Source organism: Gymnodraco acuticeps, unplaced genomic scaffold (genome assembly GCF_902827175.1).
Source record: "Gymnodraco acuticeps unplaced genomic scaffold, fGymAcu1.1, whole genome shotgun sequence".
Classification (NCBI taxonomy): domain Eukaryota; kingdom Metazoa; phylum Chordata; class Actinopteri; order Perciformes; family Bathydraconidae; genus Gymnodraco; species Gymnodraco acuticeps.
The window spans coordinates 1293215-1318660 of NW_022990172.1; the positions used below are offsets into that span (position 1 = coordinate 1293215).

The 25446-nt window shown below is 40.7% G+C and overlaps 1 protein-coding gene across 3 annotated transcripts in view; it reads left to right on the forward strand.

The window, feature by feature from the left end:
• large1 (LARGE xylosyl- and glucuronyltransferase 1) overlaps positions 1 to 25446 on the forward strand; it is a 76861-nt gene that overhangs the window by 31980 nt on the left and 19435 nt on the right. For 2 of the 3 annotated variants that reach the window (XM_034217665.1, XM_034217666.1), the window contains exons 4-7: positions 2108 to 2190; positions 11104 to 11227; positions 11464 to 11635; positions 24142 to 24246. In XM_034217665.1, coding sequence (XP_034073556.1) covers positions 2108 to 2190; positions 11104 to 11227; positions 11464 to 11635; positions 24142 to 24246 — 484 coding nt within the window. The remainder of the gene's footprint in view (positions 1 to 2107; positions 2191 to 11103; positions 11228 to 11463; positions 11636 to 24141; positions 24247 to 25446) is intronic. The other variant, XM_034217667.1, reaches the window with a different exon arrangement.

Consider the following 25446-nt stretch of genomic DNA (forward strand, 5'->3'; position numbering starts at 1 on the left):
TTTTTTCAAAAAAAACTCTAAATGCTAACACTAGCACCTTTATTACTTATCCTAGCTGCACATCCAACACATCGTTTATGATCGTAAGGAGACACAGAATCTATTGGTACCCACCTCAACACTCAAAGATTACAAATTCGTGGAGAAAATAACAAAAGCTTATCCTAACAAAAACGCTAACATGGCTTACCTTGGTCTTTGTCTGGTCAAAACTGGTCTTCAATGGCATAAAAACGATGATGTAGTTAGGGGTGTAACGGTATTCGTATCTGTATTATACGGATACCGTTACACCCCTAATGGTTACACAAGCCAAAAAATCGTTATGACATCATAAAGTGGCCAAAATCTGATCAGCTCATTTTCAGACAGGTTTTTATATAAATGGATCAGGACAAAAAGAGAGGGGGTCTTTCTTCCTGAAACTTTCAGATTCTCTTTACTCAGACATGTGTTTATGTAGAAAATACATGAAAAAGTGGATTTTGCACAATAGGTGACCTTTAATAGCCTTCTTACTACAACCAGGGGCCTCATTTATAAAGCCTTCACGTGGGAATGTTGCTTACGTAGGACAAAGCAAATAAATACGCACAGACATTTTCCGATTTATAAAACACTGCGTACCAGCGTAGGACATGCAACTCGAAATGCGGCGCAGCTTTTGCGGGCTTCACGTAACGCCCATATTTGCCTATAAATAGTCAAAGAAACGCCCCGTATTAATATTCATTTTGACTGACTGCATGAAGAAGATCGCAGGAAATTACGACAGAACAGCTAAAAAAGACATCTGACACCGTGTCAGATTTTGGTTCTTTTGGGGAGGTCGAGATAAATCATATTGTTTGGTGGATGCAGTTTGAACCAGAGTAGCAGCATGGAGGTCGGATCGTCACCAAAATAAATAAACAAGTGGTCCGAAAAAGGCTAATGACAAAAAAAATACACATAGCCTAACCTTCCTCAGGCAGTGTGTTTGTACCGGAAACAGGAGACGCCCCCTTAATGAGAAACTGTAAGAAATGATCGGGGAATCCCTCCGGAGTGACACTGCGCACAGCTGTCGATCAGCTGTGCGCAGTGTCTCCACTGCAGCCTGTGCGTCTCAACCCCCCCGCAGCAACTCTATATCCACCAGTTTAAGGAAATAAAACTAATGTGTTGTGTTATATTAGCTGTACAATTTACCACATATGGTGTTCTTAGTTTCCATACCTCCTGTGTTTTACGAGCGATTTATCAAGTATTGGGGAACGGCATAAAACATGATTAAACATGATAGTTTAAAACCATGCTCGTATCTATACAACCTATTGAAAAGCAAAACGGCGTCAGTTTAAAGTAATTCTGTCCTTCTGTTTACCGCATCATTTATGAGAATACATTTCTCAAGAGAACATAATCGAGGGGTGATCAATAACATTTCCGTATTTATTTATTTATCCAAGTTATGTTTTTGTGGAGGAGTCTCAAACAGGCGTTTGTTTAATCATTTTACGATTGGCTTTAATCAATTTGTGAACATTAATTCTTCATATATGATAAATGAGAGGTAACATTTTATTGATGGTATTATTTCCACATATTTCTCTCCATTCTTCCTTCTGCCAACAGTTTCTCGTCTCTCCCGTTTTTGTGCGTACGCATGGGTCACAGTTTGCGTGGAGGACCGCACATTTCCCGTCAAGTTTGTTTTTTATAAATCGCAAAGATTGCTTAGAAACTGGCGTACGCCATCTTTTGAGCGTACGCACCGTTTATAAATGAGGCCCCAGAGCTCTTAGAAATTATATGTATGCTATTTATAGAACAGTAATTAGCAGAAATAATCACATTTGGTAATGTACATGTACAGCATTTTAACATACAATATAGTCCTCAAATGATAAAACAAAATAAATATGACCCCAACCTCATGCAGAAGGGTAGAGCTAAAGATCCCCCCCCCCCCCAGTCATCCACCAGATGACTGGTAATTTAATGTAAATACAAATACATTTTTTCTTTTTGTTGTGTTTTCTCTTCTCTGTGCATGTGTGAGTGAATTTCTCTCTTTTCTAACCATTTTTTTCCCTCTTTCTATCTATTCTTTATAACCCATCAGACGATACATGTGGCCATCGTGTGTGCAGGTTACAACGCCAGTCGAGATGTGGTGACGTTGGTTAAATCCGTCCTTTTCCACAGGTACAGAAATGCTCTTTTTTCACTTAATATCCTTCTAACTCCAACCAGGTCTCATAGAAATTATATGTATGCCATTTATAGAACAGTAATTGGCAGAAATAATCACTTTTGGTAATAAATCTATGTACATATCTGGCAATATTTGCAGCACTTCAATGTTAAAATATCTGACATGAATGTAAAGTAGTGTGAAACTTTACTGTTTGCCGTCTTGTGTAAACATGAATAATGAATAGTTTAATATGAGTTGTATATGGAGGATTGATTATGAATCAGTCCCTGTGCATTGGGCCTTACAGCTTCTATGGCTCCATCTTAATTAGCTCCTGATTTGCAGGTAAATTAATCATGAGTGCAATGATATTTTATTCAGCTGGAAACTTCAACTATTGCTGATACATCTTCAGACTGTTATTATGCTTTAATGTGACAGGGGGTTGCTCATAAGTCAACATATTGTATAACTCTTTTAAACCAACTGAAATCATCTGTACTACATCTTTCACCTAATAATTCAAACCAGAACACATTAATGATGTCATTGTCCCAGATATCCATATATCTGCTTAAAAATCATCTAAGAAAATGCTCTGTTAAACTTCAGATCTGCCCTCTTAAGTATCAAATTTAGATTTTGTCTTTAGTTAAAGTAATCCATTCCATACATGATCAATGGTTGGAAGCATTAAGTGCCGCATGACTTTTTACTGTCTTTATTGTCCAAAGGCTAAACAAGTATATAACAGTGATGCAAATTAGTCGCTTTTCGGCGCCTCCTGCTTTTTTAACGCTGATTTGGGTGACTTGTGTAATTCGTGGAGAACCGAAGAGTTTTCGTTTTGGGGGGGGGTCCGTCCGTCTGTCCGTCCGACTGACGGACAACTTCTCACTTCAAAAAAGAAGAAGAAATCTAAACCGCAAAATAATTAAACAAGCGACTGCCTGTTTTTCCTGGCCAAGGACAGGTTCCTTGAACACAACACGAGCGTAACATTTCTTCACGTGGTATATTACATTACATTGCATTTAGCTGACGCTTTTATCCAAAGCGACTTACAATAAGTACATTCGACCAGGAAGACACAACCTTGAAGAAAACAGAATCATATAAGTACATCAGGTTTCATAGAGCCAGACATTTCAAGTGCTACTTAACTGGCTATAGATAAGCCAGTCCTTTTATTAGTATATAAGTGCTTTCTTAGCAGTTCTTTGTTAGTAATTCTATCGCTCGAAGTGAAGTCGAAAGAGATGAGTTTTCAGTCTGCGCCGGAAGATGTGCAGGCTTTCTGCTGTCCTGATTTCAATGGGGAGCTCATTCCACCCTTTTGGAGCCAGGATAGCAAACCCATCAGTTTTTGCTGATGTGAACTTGGATCCCCCTCGCAGCGAGGGTGCAGCGAGTCGTTTGGCTGATGCAGAGCGTAGTGCACGCGCTGGGGTGTACAGTTTAACCATGTCCTGGATGTAGGAAGGGCCAGATCCATTCGCAGCATGGTACGCAAGTACCATTGTTTTGAAGTGGATTCTAGCAGTTACCGGAAGCCAGTGAAGTGAGTGGAGGAGCGGCGTGGTGTGGAAAAATGTTGGAAGGTTGAAGACCAGACGAGCCGCTGCATTCTGGATGAGCTGCAGAGGTCGGATGGCACATGCAGGTAGACCAGCCAGGAGGGAGTTGCAGTAGTCTAGGCGTGAGATGACGAGAGCCTGGACCAGAACCTGCGTTGTTTTCTGGGTCAGCCGGGGACGTATCCTCCTAATGTTGTAAAGCGTGTATCTGCAGCAGCGGGTTGTAGCAGCGATGTTTGCAGTGAAGGACAGTTTGTTATCTAGGGTCACACCCAGATTCCTTGCAGTCTGAGTCGGGGAAACAACAGAGGTGCCGATGTTGATTGTTAGGTCAAGAGTGGGACAATCCTTTCCCGGAAGGAAAAGCAGTTCAGTCTTGTCAAGGTTGAGCTTGAGGTGATGAGCAGACATCCACTGAGAGACAAGCAGAGATGCATGCGACGACCTGGGTCTCTGAGCGGGGAAAGGACAGAATTAATTGGGTGTCGTCAGCGTAGCAGTGGTATGAAAAACCATGCGGGCTAATGACTGATCCGAGCGAGTTTGTGTACAAGGAGAAGAGGAGGGGACAAAGAACAGAGCCCTGAGGCACCCCTGTAGTTAATTAACAAGGGTCGGATTCGGACCCTCTCCAAGTTACCCTGTAGGTACGGTCTTTGAGGTATGAGGTGAGGAGGGAAAGTGCAGAGCCTGAAACTCCAAGTTTTTGGAGAGTGCGAAGGAGGATCTGATGGTTCACCGTGTCGAATGCAGCAGACGGGTCCAAAAGGATGATGACAGAGGAGAGGGAGGCTGCTTTGGCAGTGTGCAGTTCCTCCGTGACAGCAATGAGAGCAGTTTCTGTGGAGTGACCTGCCTTGAAACCAGACTGGTGCGGATCCAGAAGGTTGTTCTGATGGAGATAACAGGAGAGTTGTTTAAAGACAGCGCGTTCAAGTGTTTTAGACAGGAACGGGAGTAGAGAGACAGGCCTGTAGTTTATAACATCAGACGGGTTGAGAGTGGGTTTCTTTAGGAGAGGGTTTACTCTTGCCTCCTTGAGACTGTTTGGAAAGTGACCAGAAGTTAGAGAAGTATTGATGAAATGGGTGAGAAACGGTAGAATATCAGGAGCGATAGTCTGAAGTAGGTTTGAGGGGATAGGGTCCAGAGGACAGGTGGTAGGACGGGCAGAGGTAATGAGGGTAAGAACCTCACTTGGAGAGAGAGGGGAAAAGGAGGTAAGTGTGTTGGTGGAAGGAGGGTCTGGTGACCCAGCGGTGAGTAAAGGTGAGTCAGAAAAAGAAGAGCGAATATCATCAACCTTTTTTTCAAAGTGGTTAACAAAGTCGCTTGATAGAAGGGAGGAGGGGGAAGGGGCTTTGGGGGGGTCCAAGAGGGTGGAAAAGATTGAAAATAGTTTTTTGGGATTGGAATAGGAAGATTGGATCTTATCTTGAAAGAAAGTGCTTTTTGCCTGAGAGATCGAAGCAGAGAAAGAGGAGAGGAGAGCCTGATAGGTTAGGAGGTCGTCTTGGTGTTTGGATTTCCACCGTTTCCGCTCTGCTGCCCTAAGGACGGTTCTATTAGCACGCAGTGCGTCATTTAGCCAGGGAGCAGAAGGGGACTGACGAGGCTGCCGAGATGTGAGAGGACAGAGAGAGTCCAGAGAGGATGAGAGAGTAGAGAGGAGAGTTTCTGCAGCAGAGTTTGGAGGCAGAAGTTGGAACGAGTCAGAGGAAGGGAGGGCTGAGAGCACAGATGAGGCAAAGGTAGAGGGGGAGAGGGAATGAAGGTTACGGCGGACAGGTGCAGGATGAGAAGAGATTAGTTTGTTATGTTTGGAAAGGGGTAGAGAGAATGAAATGAAGAAGTGATCGGATGTGTGGAGCGGGTTTACAGAGAGGTTAGAAGTAGTGCAGTTCCTTGAGAATATGAGATCAAGGACATTGCCAGCTTTATGAGTTGGTGGGGATGGAGACAGTGAGAAAGCAAAGGTGGTTAACAGAGATGTTAGTTCGTCTATCTTCCCTGTCTGGAGGTTGAAGTCTCCGAGAAGTACAGCGGGAGGACCAGTTTCAGGGATGTGTGAGAGGAGATTATCTAATTCCTCCAAGAAGTCCCCCAAGGCCCCTGGTGGACGGTAGAGAACAACAATGGTTAATTGTATAGGATGGGTTACTGTGACAGCATGGAATTCAAAGGTGGAAGGAGTGAAGTTAGGTAGCTTGAAGAGAGAAAAGCTCCATTTGGGAGAGAGCAGGAGACCAGTGCCACCTCCTCTGCCAGTGGGTCTGGGTGTATGGGAGAAGGAGTATGCTGTGGAGAGAGCTGCTGGGGTGGATGTGTTGGATGGAGTAATCCAGGTCTCAGTGAGAGCAATGAAATCCAGGGTCTGCAGGGAGACGTAGCCAGAGATGAAGTCAGCCTTAGGAACAGCTGACTCGCAGTTCCACAGGCCACCTGAAACTAGATGTTGGATCTCAGTGGAGCATGTGGGATAGACGAGAGCATGGCGGTTATATCGATTAGGAGATACACGGGGCCAGTGATAATTGCGAGAAGACACATGAACAGGAATGGAGAAAATACACATGATTATAGCCTGAGGGGCTAGAAAACTAAATAAAATAAAATAAAACACCAGCGATATTTAGCTCAATCAGACTAGGATTTGCCTCCTCTTTGCCACCCTCGTGACTCCCGCAGGACTCCAATGTCTTTGTCAGTCTTCGTCTGTCTGACGCTGAAGCTAACGCTCCAGTATATGTCTCGTCTGAAAGGAGTGTAGACTAGACGTGCTTACAGAGCACCGGAACGCCGCTCCAGCTCTTCAAATATTGCAGTACCCATAAGGAGCCGTACACACCGCAGTGTTTGCGTGGCTGTGTCTTTAGTTGTAAGCACAGTGGCGATCTGTTGTTATTAGCATCTGGTTAGCTAGCTATGCTAACGAAATTAAAGAGCTTTTCTACAACCAGGTGGAAGAGAGCTCTCTCCTGAGAGGCTCACATAACCTCAGCTCAGTGAGGTTAAGGCACACCTTGATATGATCATTATAGTTATTAATGAGACATTAGAGACTAAATGAAAAACAGGTATAAAATACTATATGACAGTAACAAAAAAGTTGTTAAAAATAACAAGAATAGAGTTTAAAAGGGGAGTGATTTGTAAAATATCCAAAAAGAAGAATCTGCTTACAGTTCTGTTTCATATGGGTGTTGAGATGTATCCATAGATGTCCTAATGTTGCTCTCAAAGTGCACCAGATTGATGCTTTTAACGTCAATAGTTTAAAAAAAAATCACATGGATAGGATACTAAATACGTTTGCACACATCTTGTGTACATATCTTTCTGTTTTGGTGGTCATGCCACAACCGTGCACATGCATGCGCGAGTCATGGTGAGATATCTGGATTAAGAGGTTGCTTTTTTTTTTGCACAACATGAAAGAAAGGCGAAATGAATGGGCTGTGATTTTAGTTTTTTTAAGCAGAGGTTGAGTTCAATCATTTGTACGGCCCTCGGAGGATGTTGTAAAAATTGAAAGGAAAAAGGTTCCCCACCCCTGCGTAAATAATAATAAAAACCCTTGATGTATAACTTAACATCTCTGTCTCCTATTGATCTGAGTATAGTATATTATAAAGAATAGCCAGTTAATTGAAGCATTATAGCACAGGCCTTTTTTTCTGCTTCGAATAGTTCTCTCTTTTTTCACCATACCTGTGTTTGCATCACTGATATAAATATGAAAAAAAAGGAAGTCATGGATCATAAAGTCAAGGAAGTCAAGTGCCATTAGTCTGCTTTTCAAAAAGTCATTCAATTATTTGCTTTGACCAAATTTGTAGAGTAGTCAGAAGAAATTATACATTTAAGACCTCAGCATAACTGGTCTCCCGAGATTAATATAGTGATTTATAGAATGACCTCCACCTAAAGGAGGACTCGTGCAGGCTGAAGTTACAGACCCCCCCCCCCCCATAATTTATCAGATGACTGTTGAAGTTTTCTTGTGGAGGACCGATCACCAGCAGCATAGCCAATGTGCTAACGCCTGCAGGCCCTTTTTAATCAGAGGGGAAGTTTAAATGTTGGCTCTCTGTGTTTCCGCTGAGTGACAAATATGTGAATGGACAGATGCCCGAGAGGTCAGCCTTTTGGAATGTCATCCCGCGTGCCGCTTTCTGCTGAATGATCGAAAGGATGAGGATGGGACATTGATTGTCAAACACCACCTGACCCTGAGATAAGCTGACATGCAGCTTCTATCAAATACTCTCCACCTGGATTTCGTCTCTATATTGTCGATTTGTGATGGAATATTAGATATGCTATAAATTCACCGTGAAACAAGATTCAAGCGATATATGCCAGTGACTGTACTACACTGTGAGGTAATTCCCAGCCAGCCATATGTTGTTTAACCTGCGCTGTAAATCTAATATCGGCCACCAGTTCATCTCATGGCTCAGTGATGGAGAGCTCTGTAGAAGCTCATTGTCCCACATGAGAGATGGTAGCTTTCTGCTGTATTCAGTCAGATGGCAGGGCCTCTCATCATTCACATCTGTCCGACAGCAGCTGTCCTGTTGGGATAATCCGAGACTGCCCTTACCAGAAAAAACAGCATCAGGACTCTGCTTTAACCGATGTATTTATTACTGACAAGTGACTTTTTGTGGATATACACATGAAAACTGTTCTATCAGATGCAAAAGTGGAAGGAGTAGTTACTGCAACTCATGTTATGGTCATGATATGTGGACATAGGCGAGATAAACCACAATGGATGTCAATGCTTTGTGAAGGTTGACAATCATACATTATCCAAGTTCTCTGGTTTCCACTTTCACACTTCCAAACTAGATCGAAAACAACTCATTGTATCCAAATGATGTCATCGTATCATGCTTGCTTACAACAACCACTGAGAAAAATATGTTTTAATTTATATCGGCTAAAGCCACTGCTCTACACTACAGGGATGCACCAATGTGATCCACTGCAACTATAAGGCAAGGCAAGGCAAGTTTATTTATATAGCACCTTTCAACACAAGGCAATTCAAAGTGCTTTACAAAAAACGAAAGACATTAAGAAAATGGCATTTAAAATCAGTCATTAAAAAGAAAAGATAATAAAAGAAACATTAAAAGAAAAAATACATGGATAAAAGTTACAGTGCAGTTTAAGATGTGAATAGTTCAATTAAAAGCATTATAACCCTAATGGAATTGATTCTGGCCTGAAAATTGGGTATTCACAAAATAAATGTAGTAAATAAATATTTAGGAAAGGAAAGGATAGACATTCGATGTCCTTGATGATTAAAAAAAGAAGGAAGTTAGTTTTTGTTTGTAAGTAAAAGAGATGGAGCTATGCTCAACTGAAATGCTTTGGTGTATTAACGCTGTTAGAACCTTTTTAACTTTGATGTGGCTGTTAAAACATTTTCCAAAGGCGATCCCACTAATATAAAGAGACGCAATGCGACTACAAAGAGATGCACATGGACTACAAAGAGACAAAGCTTCTAAAGAAAGATTAGTGCTATTTATGAATCTAAAATGAAAACTCAATCTCAACAGCCAGTATGTTGACATTAGGTATTGGAACCTGTAATTGGAAGTGACTACACAGAGATACATGCTCAGGTTCAGATCAGCCCTTCAATGAGCACATGTGAGAGAATCTGTTAGTGTCCGCTCTGAAAGTCTTTAAAACAAGATAACCATATTGCATTATGAAGATTAGATCATCACGGGCCCAGTTCTGATGATCAGGATGCTCTTGATATACTTGGTTCTGTATCGGCAGGATTCCAAGCATCCAGTGAATGGCTTGTTGCTGTTTGTCCGGGGGATGTAAAGACCCTTTCTTTATTCTCACTGCTGTTGCTGACAGCTTGTATGGAGTCATAGTTCCGATACATTTTGACAGCTCACAGCCCCCCGGTACTTATTGAGAAAGTGCAGCTGACACATTCATTCCCAAAGTCTTTCAGCACAAGACACCCGAGGGTGCTCACATCCTCAGCTCAGTGTCACTATTTCTTGACCTGATTCGGAAGTCTTGAATACCTATTTTGCATACTCCCACTCTTCCATGTGTGCGAACTGTGAGATACAGTTCAGAGCACGCTTATTTTTCTGATGAATCGATTCCTTCACTACACCAGCATCAGGGCTGACTGCATGCACTCATTTCCAAACTATATCGTTGACTAAACATTCTCTCAAGCAGCAATTACTCGCTTGTTCAGGGAGTGTTCATTCATCACATGGTCTACATGAGCAGGAGGCAGGCTGGTTTCAGTGTCATTTTCACTTCTTGCTCAATAACATCTCTGAGTCTCAGAACCATTACAAACACAGTAACCTTTGTAATAACCATGTAATGTATATATTCTTCTATAAGACCCCTTATCCTCAACCAGAATTAGCTAGTTATTTTTGCCCAAATAAGAGTCCAAATGTGTCAAAATTCGGATTAAAATCAGGGGCTTTCTGTTCGTGTGTAAACAGAATGATATATCTGATCATGTTATGTTTTGAAACTCTGTGCTATGGATAGATTTAGGTCTGTACATAAAAAATATACTGATGTTTCAAAGCCAGCCCTTGTTAAATTCAATTGCCTTGTTATGGACAGTATTAGGCAAGGCAAGGCAATTTTATTTATATAGCACTTTTCAGCACGTGGCGATTCAAAGTGCTTTACAGATTAAAAGCAAAAGACATTTAAGAACAAATACAGCATAAATACATTATTAAAAAGGCATTTAAAAACAGGCATAATAAGCAAAGGTAATGAAATAAATGAAATAATAAACACAGCAGCAGGTACAGAATACATGACTAAAAAGGCATACTGTAGTGTGAGTATGGGCAGCTCAATTAAAAGCAGCGGCCTAATAAACCAGTTGTATTATGACATCTGAGTTGTCTTTTGTAGTACAAGGCCTGTGCTACATATTGGTTATATGCTACTATTATAAGAAATATGCTATAAAGCAATATAGAAATAAAAGATCTATGATTATTGTTGATTGACCAATAAGCTAAACGTAAAGTCAACATATCTCGGTTGTTATTGCATAGGTATTGATCTTTTGACTATTTACATTTTTTTTTATCATCTGGCACTATTTTATATTCTGTATGAAAACCCCAAACCACTTTTATTTTGAGTGGAAATTCAGCATGTGGCAGTGGTGAAAAGTTCCTACTGTGTGTGTGTGTCAGTGTAGCAAATAACTCTGTCTGAACCTTTGAAGTACATTTGAATCAGGATGTTTTTGCTGTAAAAGATCCTAGAGCTTTTTCATGTTTGGGTATTCGTTTTTGTCCACAGGCGGAACCCACTACATTTCCATTTCATCACAGACTCCATAGCTCAGCAGATCCTGTCCTCTCTGTTCCACACCTGGATGGTCCCTGCCGTTAGCGTCGACTTCTACGATGCAGATGAGCTAAAGGTGAAGAACATATCTCCTCTTCACCTATGTTTTTCCTAACTTCTCTCATGGACACTGAATTGAACTTAATGTGATGTGTCGTAGTGCTTAATGATCTGTTTGCCGTCTTCTTTTATCCTCTGGAGAAGTTCTGTTAACCTAACTATTGAGAAAGATGTTTATACAAAAAACATGTTTTTTAAATCCAGTCAATTTAACAGCAAATAATTCCAACCTTGCTTTGTTTGCTGTGTCAGTCTGAGGTGTCGTGGATCCCCAACAAGCATTACTCTGGGATCTACGGCCTGATGAAGCTGGTGCTCACTAAGACGCTGCCGTCCGACCTGCAGAGGGTCATCGTCCTGGATACGGACATCACATTCGCAACCGACATTGCCGAGCTCTGGGCCGTCTTTCACAAGTTCAAAGGTAATTCCCTTTTATTTAACTATAATCACAATTTCGCTGAATGTGCAGGTACTATTTTCCCTTTTGGTGTTTGTTTTGTCTTGAAACTGATGATACATTATCCTTTCTTTGTGTTTTAAATGTTATGGTTAAAGGACATCAGCCAGTTGCTCTATTTATTGGAATTGTAACAATTATTGTAGCCCTGTGGGTTTCAAATGAACTTCCCCATCAATGCCTAGTGTCAGACTAAATCTCTCTCAGCAGCTGTCGGTCTTAAGTTATCTTCTCCCTCCCCACGCGTTCTCAAGAACGGTTGATTTATCCCTCCTGTGGAGAAAATCACCACATGTAGGATTGTTCCTTTTTAAATCAATATGCTGTGGAGTCGTAGATTGAAGCTTTGTGTTACACAGGTGGTGTTAGAAGTAGGGCTGCAACAAACGACTAATTTGATAATCGATTAATCTATCGATTAATGAAACGATTAATCGACTATTCGGACTATTACTGTATGCCTTGCACAATTTCTCAAATGCTCTTATTTAGCCATCAACTTTTAGATTTAGCTTGAGGTTGTTTTAGGCATGTGGAAACTAACAATGAAGACAATAAAGATGAATACTTGATTCAAAAATACATATATTATTAAATTAACTAAACACATTTTGAACAAAATTAACATAGCTTTTAATTTAAATTAAATAAATAATATATTTCACATCAAAAGAAACAACAGTGTTTTAACAAATCGTATTACATAATCTGATGACAGAACTGTAAACAGAATAGCTGAAACTTTAACAAAATAAATAACTCAGTTACCTCTAATCATTAACCCATGTTTGTATAATGTAGTTAACTCCGTGTGTTGCTGCTAGCATACATAACACCTGACGTGGAAACGTTACTCGTGGATGGGGCTACAGAGCTACTAGAAAGACAGTCGAACCCGGTGCATTCCTCCGTCTGAATGTGGAGCACTTTTGATAAATGTTTAGACAAATTGCTCGTGTTACCGCCCTTACATGCTAAACTCTTATTGCACTTTTGGCAACGAGCATTCTCCACATCTAGACGGAGCGCGTTCTCTTCGCCATCTCCGCAGTGTGTTGCTGCATGTAGCAGCTGCGTGTGTGTAAACTGCCCCGCCCCCTCGCACACAGACGGGGAGAGAGATCTCGTCTGATCGAAAATACATCATAGACGCATTTGTTTGTCTTTTTGCATATTAGAAACGAGTTAGCGACACTAAGACTGCGATATAATGTTTTTGTAGCAAGAATACATGACATATATTTTTTAAATGTCTCCAGTACCGATAAAAAGACCAATAACGTTGGAGCTTAACGGCGCGTAAAACACATGTGATGACGTCACCAACGAATCGACGACTGAATTAGTTGGCAACTAATTTGGCAATCGATTAAGTCGATTAGTTGTTGCACCCCTAGTTAGAAGGCTGAACAAGTAGCTTGCTATGTTTTAATGAACTGAAAGAAGTTGTTAAAATTGAAAAGAGAAAGCTTAAGAGTGAAGATGTTCAATGCATTAAGGAGGCATGATTGTCGGGTTGTCTGTTCAAGGATGCTTGTTTAGAACTGCTTTTGTGGATGTTAGAGCAGCTTTGGAAACCCTTTCCGAAAATGTTCTCACATCAAATGTAACCTTCTATCTCAAGCTCGTCTTTTCATTTGTTACACATCAACTTCTGTCAGTTTTCATATAAACAACATAGGGCTCATCTTTCAACGACGAAGGCATTACATATTTAAATAATCTGGAGTCTCCTCAACCCTTTCTATGACACCAGGATCTTTACTCAGATTTCCGTTGTGTCTGATTGAAACAGCTACAGCATGAAAACTTCCCAAACCATCACACGTGTGACTAACTAGTTGCCTAATTGCTTCACACTTTCTTGAACGCAGCCCTACCCGATTCTGCCATTGGAAGTGAGGCTTCAGAGACTGTTAGACGATAGAAAAGCACTTTTTCTTAGCAAAGTCAGACCTTAAAGTTAAGAAAGAAGACATACAAGAAGTGTGGAGGCGATAGGACACAAAGTCCTGCGAGTGTGTCCCTGGCAGGTAGTGAAAGGAGGAGAGTGTAAATATTGAGGTAGGCACGTAGACAGGAGGAGGGAAGGAGGCGGTGGTGTGTCACCTCAAAGATTTATAGGGGGTGCTGTCCAATAGTGCAGCACAGCCAGAAGGAGTTTGGATCAATCTTAATTAGCAGTTGACTCCAATGCAGCACCTCTGCAACCAATTCCCTTTACTGTCCAGTCTGGCCAAACTGTCCTGCCCCATTATCTTTAAAGCATCACAGTCCAGCAAGACACGTTCAATAAATGTTACTCTCAGGCTTCAGCTTTCTTTATGTTACTTATAGAGACAGTGAGGAGGGGCCGATGCAGTGCCATGATTCAGCCAGCACAGCTCTTATTTTATCTGGTCATTAAATGTATCAGGCTCTTATAGGCCACCATCATGCAAGGGGTTTACTCTAAGAAAGTAATGAGGCAAGGAGTTAACATGTAGTAACCACACACTATTCTAAAAAACAGCAATTTAATTACTAGAACTAGAATAACCCTAATGGCCCAGTTGGTAAATTCAGCAGATTTTCACTACTTCCATTATTCACCCCTCCGCTTCTTTCACTATCTTTTCCTAACAGAAATATTATGTTCATTAATTCCAATCACCTCTACATTTTTGTTTTGTCAGTGTAAGCCACAATCGAGAAAACACTTCCTGCTAATGTTTTTTCATTTCCCAAATGAAGGATTATGCTGTTTAAGCTGCTGGGAAGCCTTTAAATGTGAAATATCAGTTTAATAAGAGTTGTATTGTTTATTTCTGATAACACTGAACAAAAAAGGCAGAGTAGAACCAATTACAGCTTGATTAAAGTGGTATTTAGTGAGTGTAAAAGTATTTGTGTTTGAAAAGATAAACTCAGGGCAGCTCAGGGTGAGTATGGCATGTTTTACTGACAACAGCAAGACAATAGGTAAGCATGGAGGAAGTGTTGAGGAACAGAACAGGAGTAGATCAGGAAACAGAGAGGCTTCTTATACTAGAATATGACTGGGCTGCGAGGGAGTGCGGGCATCTTTCAAAAAGTAGGTAGTGGGTTCGAATCCCAGCCCATGCATTCAACATGTCGATGTATCCTTGGGCAAGATACTTAACCTTGAGATGCTCCCGGTGTGAAAGGTTGAATGATGACCTGTAGTATGTAAAGCGCTTTGAGGGGTCGTAAAGACTGGATAAAGCGCTATATAAGTACAGTCCATTTACCATGACCAAACATACTTTCATCATAAATCTCTTTTTTATTTACGGGCATTTTTCCTGTAGCAGAAGTTTTGTTTAAAAAGGACTGGCCGATATTTAACCCTCTGAAGTTTATCACAAAACAGAATTATTAAGACTACCACAAGGATATCTTCTGAGCGCAGAAAGCAAGTTTCACTTTGAACTCGATGGCACTCCTGACACATGATGCAGCGCGGTCGTCGCATATTCGAGCTATTTGTAATTGATCCTGGACATTTATAAGGCTTATGAACAGACAATGGACGATTATTTATCCATGTAGATTTAGATGTTTCTGGATGGAGGAAATGAAATCCAACTAGGTATTTTTGTTGGTGGATTGGACCCCATATTTCTTTACAGCTGTTTGCATCGCATATTGGCTAATTACTATGTCTATTCTAAGGATATTTTTCCTTCCTTGCTTGCAGTCCTTTTTCTTTCCCCGCCTCTGTGTTCTCCAAATGATTCAGGTAGCATTCATGAATGTGAAATGTCGATTCTACGTCTCCTCCCTCATAGCTTATTGTACGTTTTTGCTGATGGGCTGCAGGGCCATTCATAGATGTCGACGTCCACCATTTATCCGTCCATTGTCAGAAATCACTGGTGCCTGCCTGGAATTTATTAGGGTTAACTCTCCACTTGTAATCAGAAGATATTCTGAGGTAGCGTGCGCAGCCCCAGGGAAATTAAAGCTCAACTCAAGACCCCATGTTTCATTTTCGCCTCATTCCCATATGCCATGTCCTCCAGGGAGTACAATCCGTGACCTTTCCCACTGGGCCTGCGAGGGTGTGTACCAAGTAGAAAAAGGCAGGCATGTGGAGGTCAGGTGTTTTAATGAGAGGTGGGGAGAATATTTAACAGTGTTGCAATGCATTTAGTATGGTACTCTACTTGGAAATATCAGAAACATCAAGCGTCCTATTTAACGGATCTACCTTATAGCACATGATGTAAAGTGCATGGTTCAAGTGCATTTAGAGCGTGCTCTTTTCCAAGTTTTCGGCACAAAGTAAGCGGCAAGTGGCAAAGGGGTTTTATTTAGTCTCACAATAAATCATAGGTAGGTTTTGTCAGCCCCCATCTTATTTAAAAAATGAGCCTGCCTCTGATCCATCAAGTACTTTTAGTTTGAAGCATACTGAAGTCCTGAGGGCTTTGCACAAGGGCACCTCAGCTGTGGTTATAGATGAGGGGCAAACTGAGGTAAACTGAGACCACTGACTCTATTAATGACAAACGAGCAAACGTCATCCACTGGTAAAGACTGTTGGTTGGGATTGAAAGTTGCTTGACTCTCACAATCAGCTGCATATGACTTGGACCTTTGAAATTAAAGGCCCTGACACACCAAACTGACACCAAAGAACACGTCCCGACAGACCCGATTGTTGTGTCGCCTCACGTCTCCTGCGTCTTGGCTAAAAAATCGCACTGGAACACACCGCAAAGACTTCAGCCAAGTTGCACGTACGCACTGCGCATGCGTGAATGGCAATAACTCTCCTTACCAGCAGGCGGCGGTTGTGTGTATTCGTCATTCAAAAAAGGCAACAACCGGAAGACAGATTGCGTGATACACAGAGAGAAGAGGAACAGACTGCGTGATATACACAAACAACAAATAGCGTGCGTTCCATTTTCACTCTCGTCCACCACAGACTGTTTCACATAACGACTTATCGAAAACATGTTTAGTGCGGTACTGGAATTTTTTTTGAAATAATAGCCGTCTGTGTGTGCCTTCTTCACTTCCGTTTCGCTTCTCATCCACTGATTCGCTAAGCTGAACAGCCAATCAGATTGATTTATTTTGCCGACAGCCTCCCGATTCAACATGTTGAAAGTCACGGCCGAAAAGTCACGGCCGAAAAGACACGACGGTGCAGTACACACCAATCTGAGTAGGGCGACAGGACGCTCACAGACATCTATCGATGGCCGAATTCGGCCCGGTGTGTCCGCGCCTTAATGTGAGCTCTTACGATGCTTGCATGCACACATGTTAAATGGGGTTCATTTTCTTCCCTGGGAACACTGTGTTGATTTACCTCCAATAAAGAGGTTGCCAGTGTTCTACACACACCTATACATTAAACGCGACTTATTTCCCCTTCCTTTAATCCACCGCCTTCTGTTCATCAATGTTGTATAACTCATGGCAGCAGTGTTACACCTGCTGTCTTCACTTATTTGCTGAGGGTGACCTATTTTCCGCCTCCTCTCAATGCCACAGCATCACCCAGAGCAACATATAAACATGAAGCACTTAACAGATGATGTGCTCAGTGGATTTTTAGGCCAATGGAAGTGGAGCATTAAGGAACATATTATGCTGTGGCCACTCTGTGACAGACTCAGAAAATGCAGCGGTGGGGGATTCTGATAAGGGGACTAGAGAAAGCAGGCCAACAGAATATTCAAACGACTCGAAATATGGTCTCATCCTCATAAAATAGGAGAGAAAAAAGTAAACGTTTATGTTCAGTGAGGAAAGAAATAGGACTCCATTAATAGTAGCATACTTTTTTAAGGTAAAAAGGCATAAATGTTTGCCTTCCAGCTACAAAAGTGATGCCCCCATAAGGAATGTGCATGCCTAATTAAGTTCCTTTAAGCTTGCTAAAGTTTTGTCTTGAAGAATTGAGAAGCTATTTATACTAACATTACCTTTTTTTAAATATCTTTCATTTCTTTGTACTGAGTAGAAAAGAAAACTGAAAAGCACTGTGCTTTCTGTTTTCAAGTCATTTAAAATGAATGTAATCACCGGTTTCCTCCCCTGCATTAGAGGACATTTGCATAAGCCTTTTTAAACTTCCCCAGGTCATGTTGCTGGAAGGTTTTTGAGTCTTGAGTTGCATTTGATATGAGCCAGGATGTTATTTCAAGGACTTAATTACCGTCTCACAACTCCAGTGCTGCTGAGTATGTGAATTAGGGCTAAATGAAACAGAGCCAGATGAGCCCATGTAAAGCAGAAGGGGCCAAATAGGCCTTCATTCCACCTCTGGTTGCTTTCATGTTGCGTCACAGAAAGCTGACGTCCTAGTGTTTCGAGAGATCAGTGACAAACAAATCAAAGTTTAAACAGTGATGTAAAAAGATATACAGGAAAAGGAAAATCATATCTTGACAAGTAGCTGCATCAGCATGTTGTGCTGCTCGCAACCACGTCTCTCAGAAATGAAAGCTGTCATCTGTTTCTGTTCCTCAGATCTTCTAATGTGATCAAACTGTATAAATATCACCCTTTTGAAGCACTTTGGCGTCAAAGAAACCCATTTAACCCGCTGTCATACTTTATTTTCTACCATTTACCCCCAATATCTGTGAAGTGAGAGACAACAGTAATGGAGGCCAACAGTGTGGACTTATAGGCAGGGAAACAGAATCCTAGCAGTGAACATGGACTTAGCTTGATATCATTTTGGATTGACATGAGCAATAATTGCCCATCACCGGTATGATGAAGCCTTTCCAGAAAGCTGGTGAGCTGGAGCGAGAGCCACACTTTGACACTGGGACTGTAGCCCATCTAGAAGTGTGCAGCCTGGGGCCAGACTCTCCTGCAGACAGGGGCTCCATCGCTCATCTCCCCAGGGGCAACACTCATTTGAGAGTGATCCCTTGGTACTGTACTTCAACATCTACTAAATACGCTGTCAGTGCCTCTTTCCAGTATTAACGGACTACACAAAGCATTCTTGTTCCAGGAAGAGTCATATATACTACCCTTGCACATTTATCTAAAAAGTGTTTTCTTCAGAATTCCAGCAACACCAAAATAGAAACTTGGAAACCATCCAGTTTTTGGAGATTGTGAAGAGAAAAGCCAATTGATGTGACCAATTCAATGTTGGAATTTGAAAATACACAACCGGAGAAATTCTGCCACTTCCTCACAGAGCCCCTCCTCCAACACACATGAACGCGCACATGACCAATGAGGGCACGAGATAAGTTTGTGCACAGATGGAAGGCTGACAGGCAGGTAGGCCATCCAGTTATTTTAGCCGGGCCGGCTCAGATGATTGGTTGTGCTTTTTACAGTACTACGGCTTCCACAGATGACGTTTTTTTATGGATTTTTTGTCAAAGCACTTAAGAAATTCATTGCTATCGGGATGTTAAGAGCATTCCATGGAATATAACAAAAAGTGTATCTCGAGCCGGTTTCTCAAACTTACCTACCCCACCTTTTAAGATACATCTTTTTTTTAGCTTTATTTGGGGTTTTTTCCCAAAAATATTGCTTCTAATGTAAAATAAAAATAATAAAGTACTGATGTACGCACTAGAGCTTGTCCAAGAGACAAAATACCTGCCAGTAATGTTGTGAGGGTCCATTGTAACGGAGAGTTGTAAGCACCCTTCAAAGCTGCAAATGGGTTACAATCCCTATTACAATCCCAATGGCTCGCTTTTCTTTAGTCGGACAGACAAGGTACATTAACCATGAAGCAACCACTGTGCAGTTAAGGAGAAATGGTAGTCAGAGCCACTAAAGACTGGCGACATGAGAAAGACTAAGGCGCTGTTAAGCAACCGCTGTGAAGAACTGCAGCACTGACATGTCTTAACCTGGCTTTTCCAAAAACCTACCTCGATATAAACAGAAATAACATATTATGTTAACGTATACCCATTTTGGCAGTTGCTTGGTGGCCTTTTCTTAGGCTCCTGGTCACTGTTGTGAATGTTGAAAACACATGAGCAGTAAAGATAGGAAAAAGGAACTAAATGAAAATGTGTGTCATGGGGAAGTGTTTTTATGACAACTGCTTCCCCATGAAACCTTGGATTTATTTTGGATATGAAATGTTAGTCATACAGCCTCTGGTTTAATTGTATCCCTAAATCATCCAAATCAGTCCAGAGAAGGAAAGGCATACTGTAGATGTTTCTGGATGTTCTCATAACATTCAAAAAACATAAACCAATTTAAGCCTATCCTGCAGTTAATATGCAAATTGTCACCCGTAGGTGGTCCCCATCACATTGCCCCCCACTACACTCTATCCCGAGCAGGGCCGGTTAACATTACGCCTTGCCTTTATTGCCCCACCTTCTGCAATCAACAGAACTAATGGCAGATGATGCTTTGGCAGTATAACCTACCATCTACCTGTCCTTGAATTAGGAGCACTTAAGTGTATTGCGGCTTAAAGTGCATGAGACATAATTTCTCTCTTTTTCCGCAGTTCAAGCCTCATGTGACAAGAAAGGCTTTTTAGCTGATCACTTGGCGTTCAAGGACACCGGGACAGAGACTTGTTTCATCATGCAATCGCTCAGTGAGCCGCCTCCTGTTTAGGTTTTCCTGAGCTTTCTTGTTTTGTGTGGTTGCATTTGGATATGTCCCTGTACTGTATGAAAGCACTCGTTTAAATAGTTAAATGATGGCTGTATGTCATTTAGAGGCTTCAGTTCATGGGGGATGTTCATGCCGGATCATTGTGACACTGGGAGGGTTTGCTAGGAAAAGGGTTTGCTTTTCCTACGATGACAAGGCCAAATTATTTCTGGGAAAAGGATATAAGGTAAACAAAAATAACATGAGTTGAACTCTGATTCTGCCGAGACTTAGGTTTAGATTTTTCTGTTACATCATAAATATCTCTTTGTTACTGTACTCTGTTTTGATGGATATGTGTACCCTAGAGGGAGACATGTATGTTTTATATGGTTAGGGTTAGGGTTAGCAACAGTCATACAGCAACAGGAGGCACACAACCCAGAAAGCCAACATTTATTTTCTACAAAGCCACAGGTCTGAGTGGTTTGAACAAGCTACCAAATAAACATCCACTGGATAATAGTGCTCTACTAATGTCAGCAAAAAAGTGACTGGGTCATCCGGGTATCATAAGAGTAATGGCGCAGAGCAGCATTCTCGGTTTATCCCATCTTCAACAAAGCACAGATTACTATCAAACAAATGATCCCCTCCAGATATACTGTTTATTTCGCTCTCACTGTTTTTGTTACATCTATGGCCAGTGCACAAGCAATGACTCCCTTGTTGCTTATTTTTTGGAATAGTGTTTGTTTTCCATTTTCAGAGCCAGGGCTGTGTAAAAAGCAGATTAATTTTGAGGAGATATGGTCATTTTAACGTTAGTCGTTTCCAAAAGTCTTATATTTTGTGTCCATATAATATATCACATTGTCTGAAAATAACATAACATAGGCATAATGATGTTTATTGCAATTGTATTTCTTTACAATATAGCTCATATTTAAATTACTATGCTCTTAGTTTTTAATTACAGTACTTCTGAAATTATTAATTTGAAAGAAAAAATATATATCTTTACAATTCCATCTATCTCCCGGCCACATTACAGACCATGTCAGTAACAACATGAACTAAATCTAAGAGATCATTTCACTTGTCGTTCGTTTAATGTATATCTCCTGATAAGGTTGTTAATCAAAGCTCCATGTGTGGTGCAGTAGGAGAATACAATGTGAGGAGGAGAGAGTTGGGCCTACGACCATGGCATTGGTCTGAACTGCTGACTCAGCAGGAAAAACTCCCACTGATCTCCTTGTACCTCCCAACAGCTCATTTAAGCACCGCTCACTCCCTCCTCGCCCACCTGCATGCTGGGAAATTGATTTTGGATTGCTTGTGTGAGGACTTTGCTTGGTGGGACATGCATATACTAGTATGTCGAACTCTGTAATACATTCTGAACGGACTAATCGCTGAATAACAGGTATTGGCCATGTTACAAAATCAATAGCAAATGAACAGTGTAATGTGAATACATCTGTTGTGTTGGTTCTAAATGCTGATGCAGTGTGTGTGGATGACAGCTTGGTTTGAATATAGAGAACGGTGGGAAGAATCTCCTTGTCTTGATGATCTGATTCTTAAGAAATTCCATTCTTTCTTTTTGTTGAAACAGAGTTGGGCGAGAGAAAAGAAGCAAAATCAATATTGCTCTGTCATGGCTCTCTGACTCAGAAACCGAGAATTAAACTGTTTTGAGAAAACTGATGGTTGAAGGTACATGGTCAGTCGCTCCTCAGTTTTTCTCATTGTGGATGTTTGGTCCAAGGAACAAAAGTATGCCTGGAAAGCCTAATGTGTTAACCCTTTTGAGGTCAAAAAGGACATCACAGCACTTCTTACAACTGCATGAACACGTTTCCCTATTAGTTTTTGCCACACTGTAACATAAGAGTGACATTTATAATGAAAGGAAAGGAAAACAATGTAATGGTTACCTCAAGTTTAAAGGGGCCCAATTATGCTCTTTGGGGTTCCCCCTTTCCTGTAGTGTGTTATAAAGGTTCTTTGTGCAGGTAAATGGTCTGCAAAGGCTAACAGTTTCTTCCCCCCCCCCCACCCCTCCTCGATTGAACTCCTTTGTTTACTTCCGTAACATAGCGACATCACTATGTACCCACGCTTCTATTGGCTCGCGCTCCAACACATTGTTCGTGATAGGCTAAGGGGCAGGTAATCTCCAAGCGGGTGGACCAATCACGACCAGCAAACCAATCGGAGCAGACTGTGCTCTGGTTTCAGATTCAACAATTGATTGAATTGTTATTACCTATAATGAATCTAACTTTAACCTTTAAACAAGTATGGAGTAGAATATTAACGGAACAAATGTGCTTTTGAACTTTTCTTCCCACCTCAGCTGAATCAAGCCAACAGACTTTCTTTTATGAACCCAAACCAAAGTTGAATCCCCCGTGAAGTGCGTCCCAGTAAAGGCAGCAGTGTTTGTCTTTGAGCTCTAATTGTCCCGCTCAGTCATCACCTTGATGGCAGATCGTTGTTTTGCAGCTTATCTAAAGGGACTGCCTGTTCTCTGCTGCCTGCTCCAATATGCTCTCATTAATCTTCCTTACAGCCTTCATTAAAGCCGCCACTGCTACACCCATGCTCGCTCTGCAGGCTTCTATCTCCTGCTTAATGCCTATCTCCTTGACCTTTATCTCTGCCCAGCTTGCCTTCCTTAATCTCTCGTCCTAATGCCCACGTCTTATCTCTTTCCCTCTTCTTTTTATTTTATTTTGCCTCCCTTTCTTGTCCTCTTTATACACTTTGTCTAGCAGCTCCAAAACTGTACATGTGTTGTACTTATTGCAAAAACTCCTTGCAGCAGTCTGCCATTTCTCAAGTGGCAGTTCGTTCTTGGTTTGTAGTCGACTCAGACTAAAAAACTTTTTTTTAGAGGATTATGTGTTTTTTCGCTGGCTCTGTGTTGATGTTGAAGTTTCTGCCACTGATCCTCTCAACCTCTATTTCTGTCTGCACACACTCCAAACTTTAGAGAGGCTAAACTCAGCTGGTTAGCTGAAGATCATGACTCAATTGTCCCTTTATCTCAAGATAGAATCAATGGCAACAAGAACGTTTTTTTCGTGAGCTTGTTATTCTTAAATATATTCTTTTACTTTCTGCAACTGGCTTTTTTAGACTTATTATGACCTAAGAAAAAGTTGCATTTATGTTCTCTTCTATTTTCCCTCTAAGGCATTGCAAAAAAAAAACTCTGAATAGACTATGAAGTTGCTCACATTTAGTGTTAAGCCAAAAGTAGAGGAAAACAAATGGTATGGGGTATATGCTAGGGCTGCTCAATTAATCGTATTTTAATCGCAATTACGATTTGAGCTTGCAACGATTATGAAAACAACATAATCGAAATAAAACGATTAGTTTATTTTGTATTGGTTTTTCAGTTGAATTATACTTAGAGTTCAGGGTAATCAACTGTTTTTTTCAATAAATGGATGTTTTCAAAGTAAATGAATAATCGTTTTTAATAATCGTGATATCAATTATTGACCCAAATAATCGAGATTATGATTGTTGCCATAATCGTGTTCGAAAGGATGTAAACTTTTTAAGAAAAAGTTAATACAAATCCCCAAAGCAGACCGGCCAAGATGACAATAATGTGTTTGCCAAAAGAAGTAAATAAAAACGTTTTCTAATTAAAATTACTCCAGGTATGTTTGCCACATATTAAAGATATGCAAAATTGCACTCAACTCAAATCAGACAAACCCCCCCAGGACACGATGCATAACTTCCAATCATAAACACAAGAGAGTAGATAATGAAAAAACTCTCTATTAAATGTAAGTTACTTAAATAAAAGAGGTACTAAAGTTTATGTAGAGAATGTGAAAAATAAGTCAAGTTGTGTCTGCTGTTTTCAGGTCAGCAGGTTCTGGGTCTGGTGGAGAACCAGAGTGACTGGTACCTGGGGAACCTCTGGAAGAACCACCGGCCGTGGCCAGCTCTGGGCCGGGGCTTCAACACTGGTGAGTCCAGAGGACGTTATGTTCTCATGGTAGCATGGTCGGGCTGTATGAAACGGTTTCCCTGTCCTTACTTATAAGCGCAATTAATGCGAAGCTCTTGATTTTTGAGTATGCTTGAAGTATGAAAAAATATCCAGAAAATTAAGCATTGCCAGGAAGATCTCAAACCATTGGCAATCACTTTTCTAAAGACATTATTTTTTCACTTCACACTGGAACAGGAACAGATTTATATTTAAATCTGCACACATTTTGATGCTAAGCTTTGTGTCTTCCTGACTTCCAATTGGCAGTGTGGATCAACCATTATCAACTAAAAGTGTTTACTTTTCAATGTTCCAAACAAACCTTTCATACAACATGTTTTTGTAGAGTGGACCTTCTACAACCTACAGCTTTTGTGGCAGGATATTACAAACGTTTTACATGGTAGTGTACATCAATGGACATTGTATGTACATTTCCTGCTCCTATTGTGACAGTATATTTAGTAAATGTATTGCATTTAAACACATTAACATTTACTGTAAGGATTTCATTCCTCTTTATGTATCCAATATATCCATCTGTAATAATCAGAAAACTTTATGTTGGGTTTTGTTGTTCAATTTTAAAATGAAATCAAATAAAAGATACATTTAAATTAAGAATGTACTATTGAAAGATTAAATGAAATACACATATTTAAAGAATATGAGTTGGATACACATTTCCAATAAAACATCAAACAAATAAATAAAAAATATTTATACAAACATAAAAAGTTAGGCTAAAAATGTGCATTTAAAATGTTTTTTTATTATTGCAGTTTTCTGTGTTCCTTTTTTTCCATTCATTTCAGAGCCTCACAGTAAAGTAGAGCAGCAGTGAGGCAGTTTTGTTTCTTCAAAAGTTGTGTGGAAAAACATTTTCTAAAAAGCCGACAGTAGAATTGATTGAATTCCTTTACACCATGTTATTATTTTCACCTTGCTTATATATATTTTCCCCCTCAAACCCAGCAGGAATTCTCTTTCAGAAGACTTATAACTCTCTGTTGTTTGGAGCTGGAGGATTATAGTTCTATTGGCCACAACAAACCGCACAACCTGCTGCCGACGCTCTGTAGATTTCCTCCTGAACACCTTCATTTTGTTCACTGCTATGCCCTTACTGTTAAATTCCTGTTATTGTGACTTAACAGCAGTTCTCAGAAAAAGA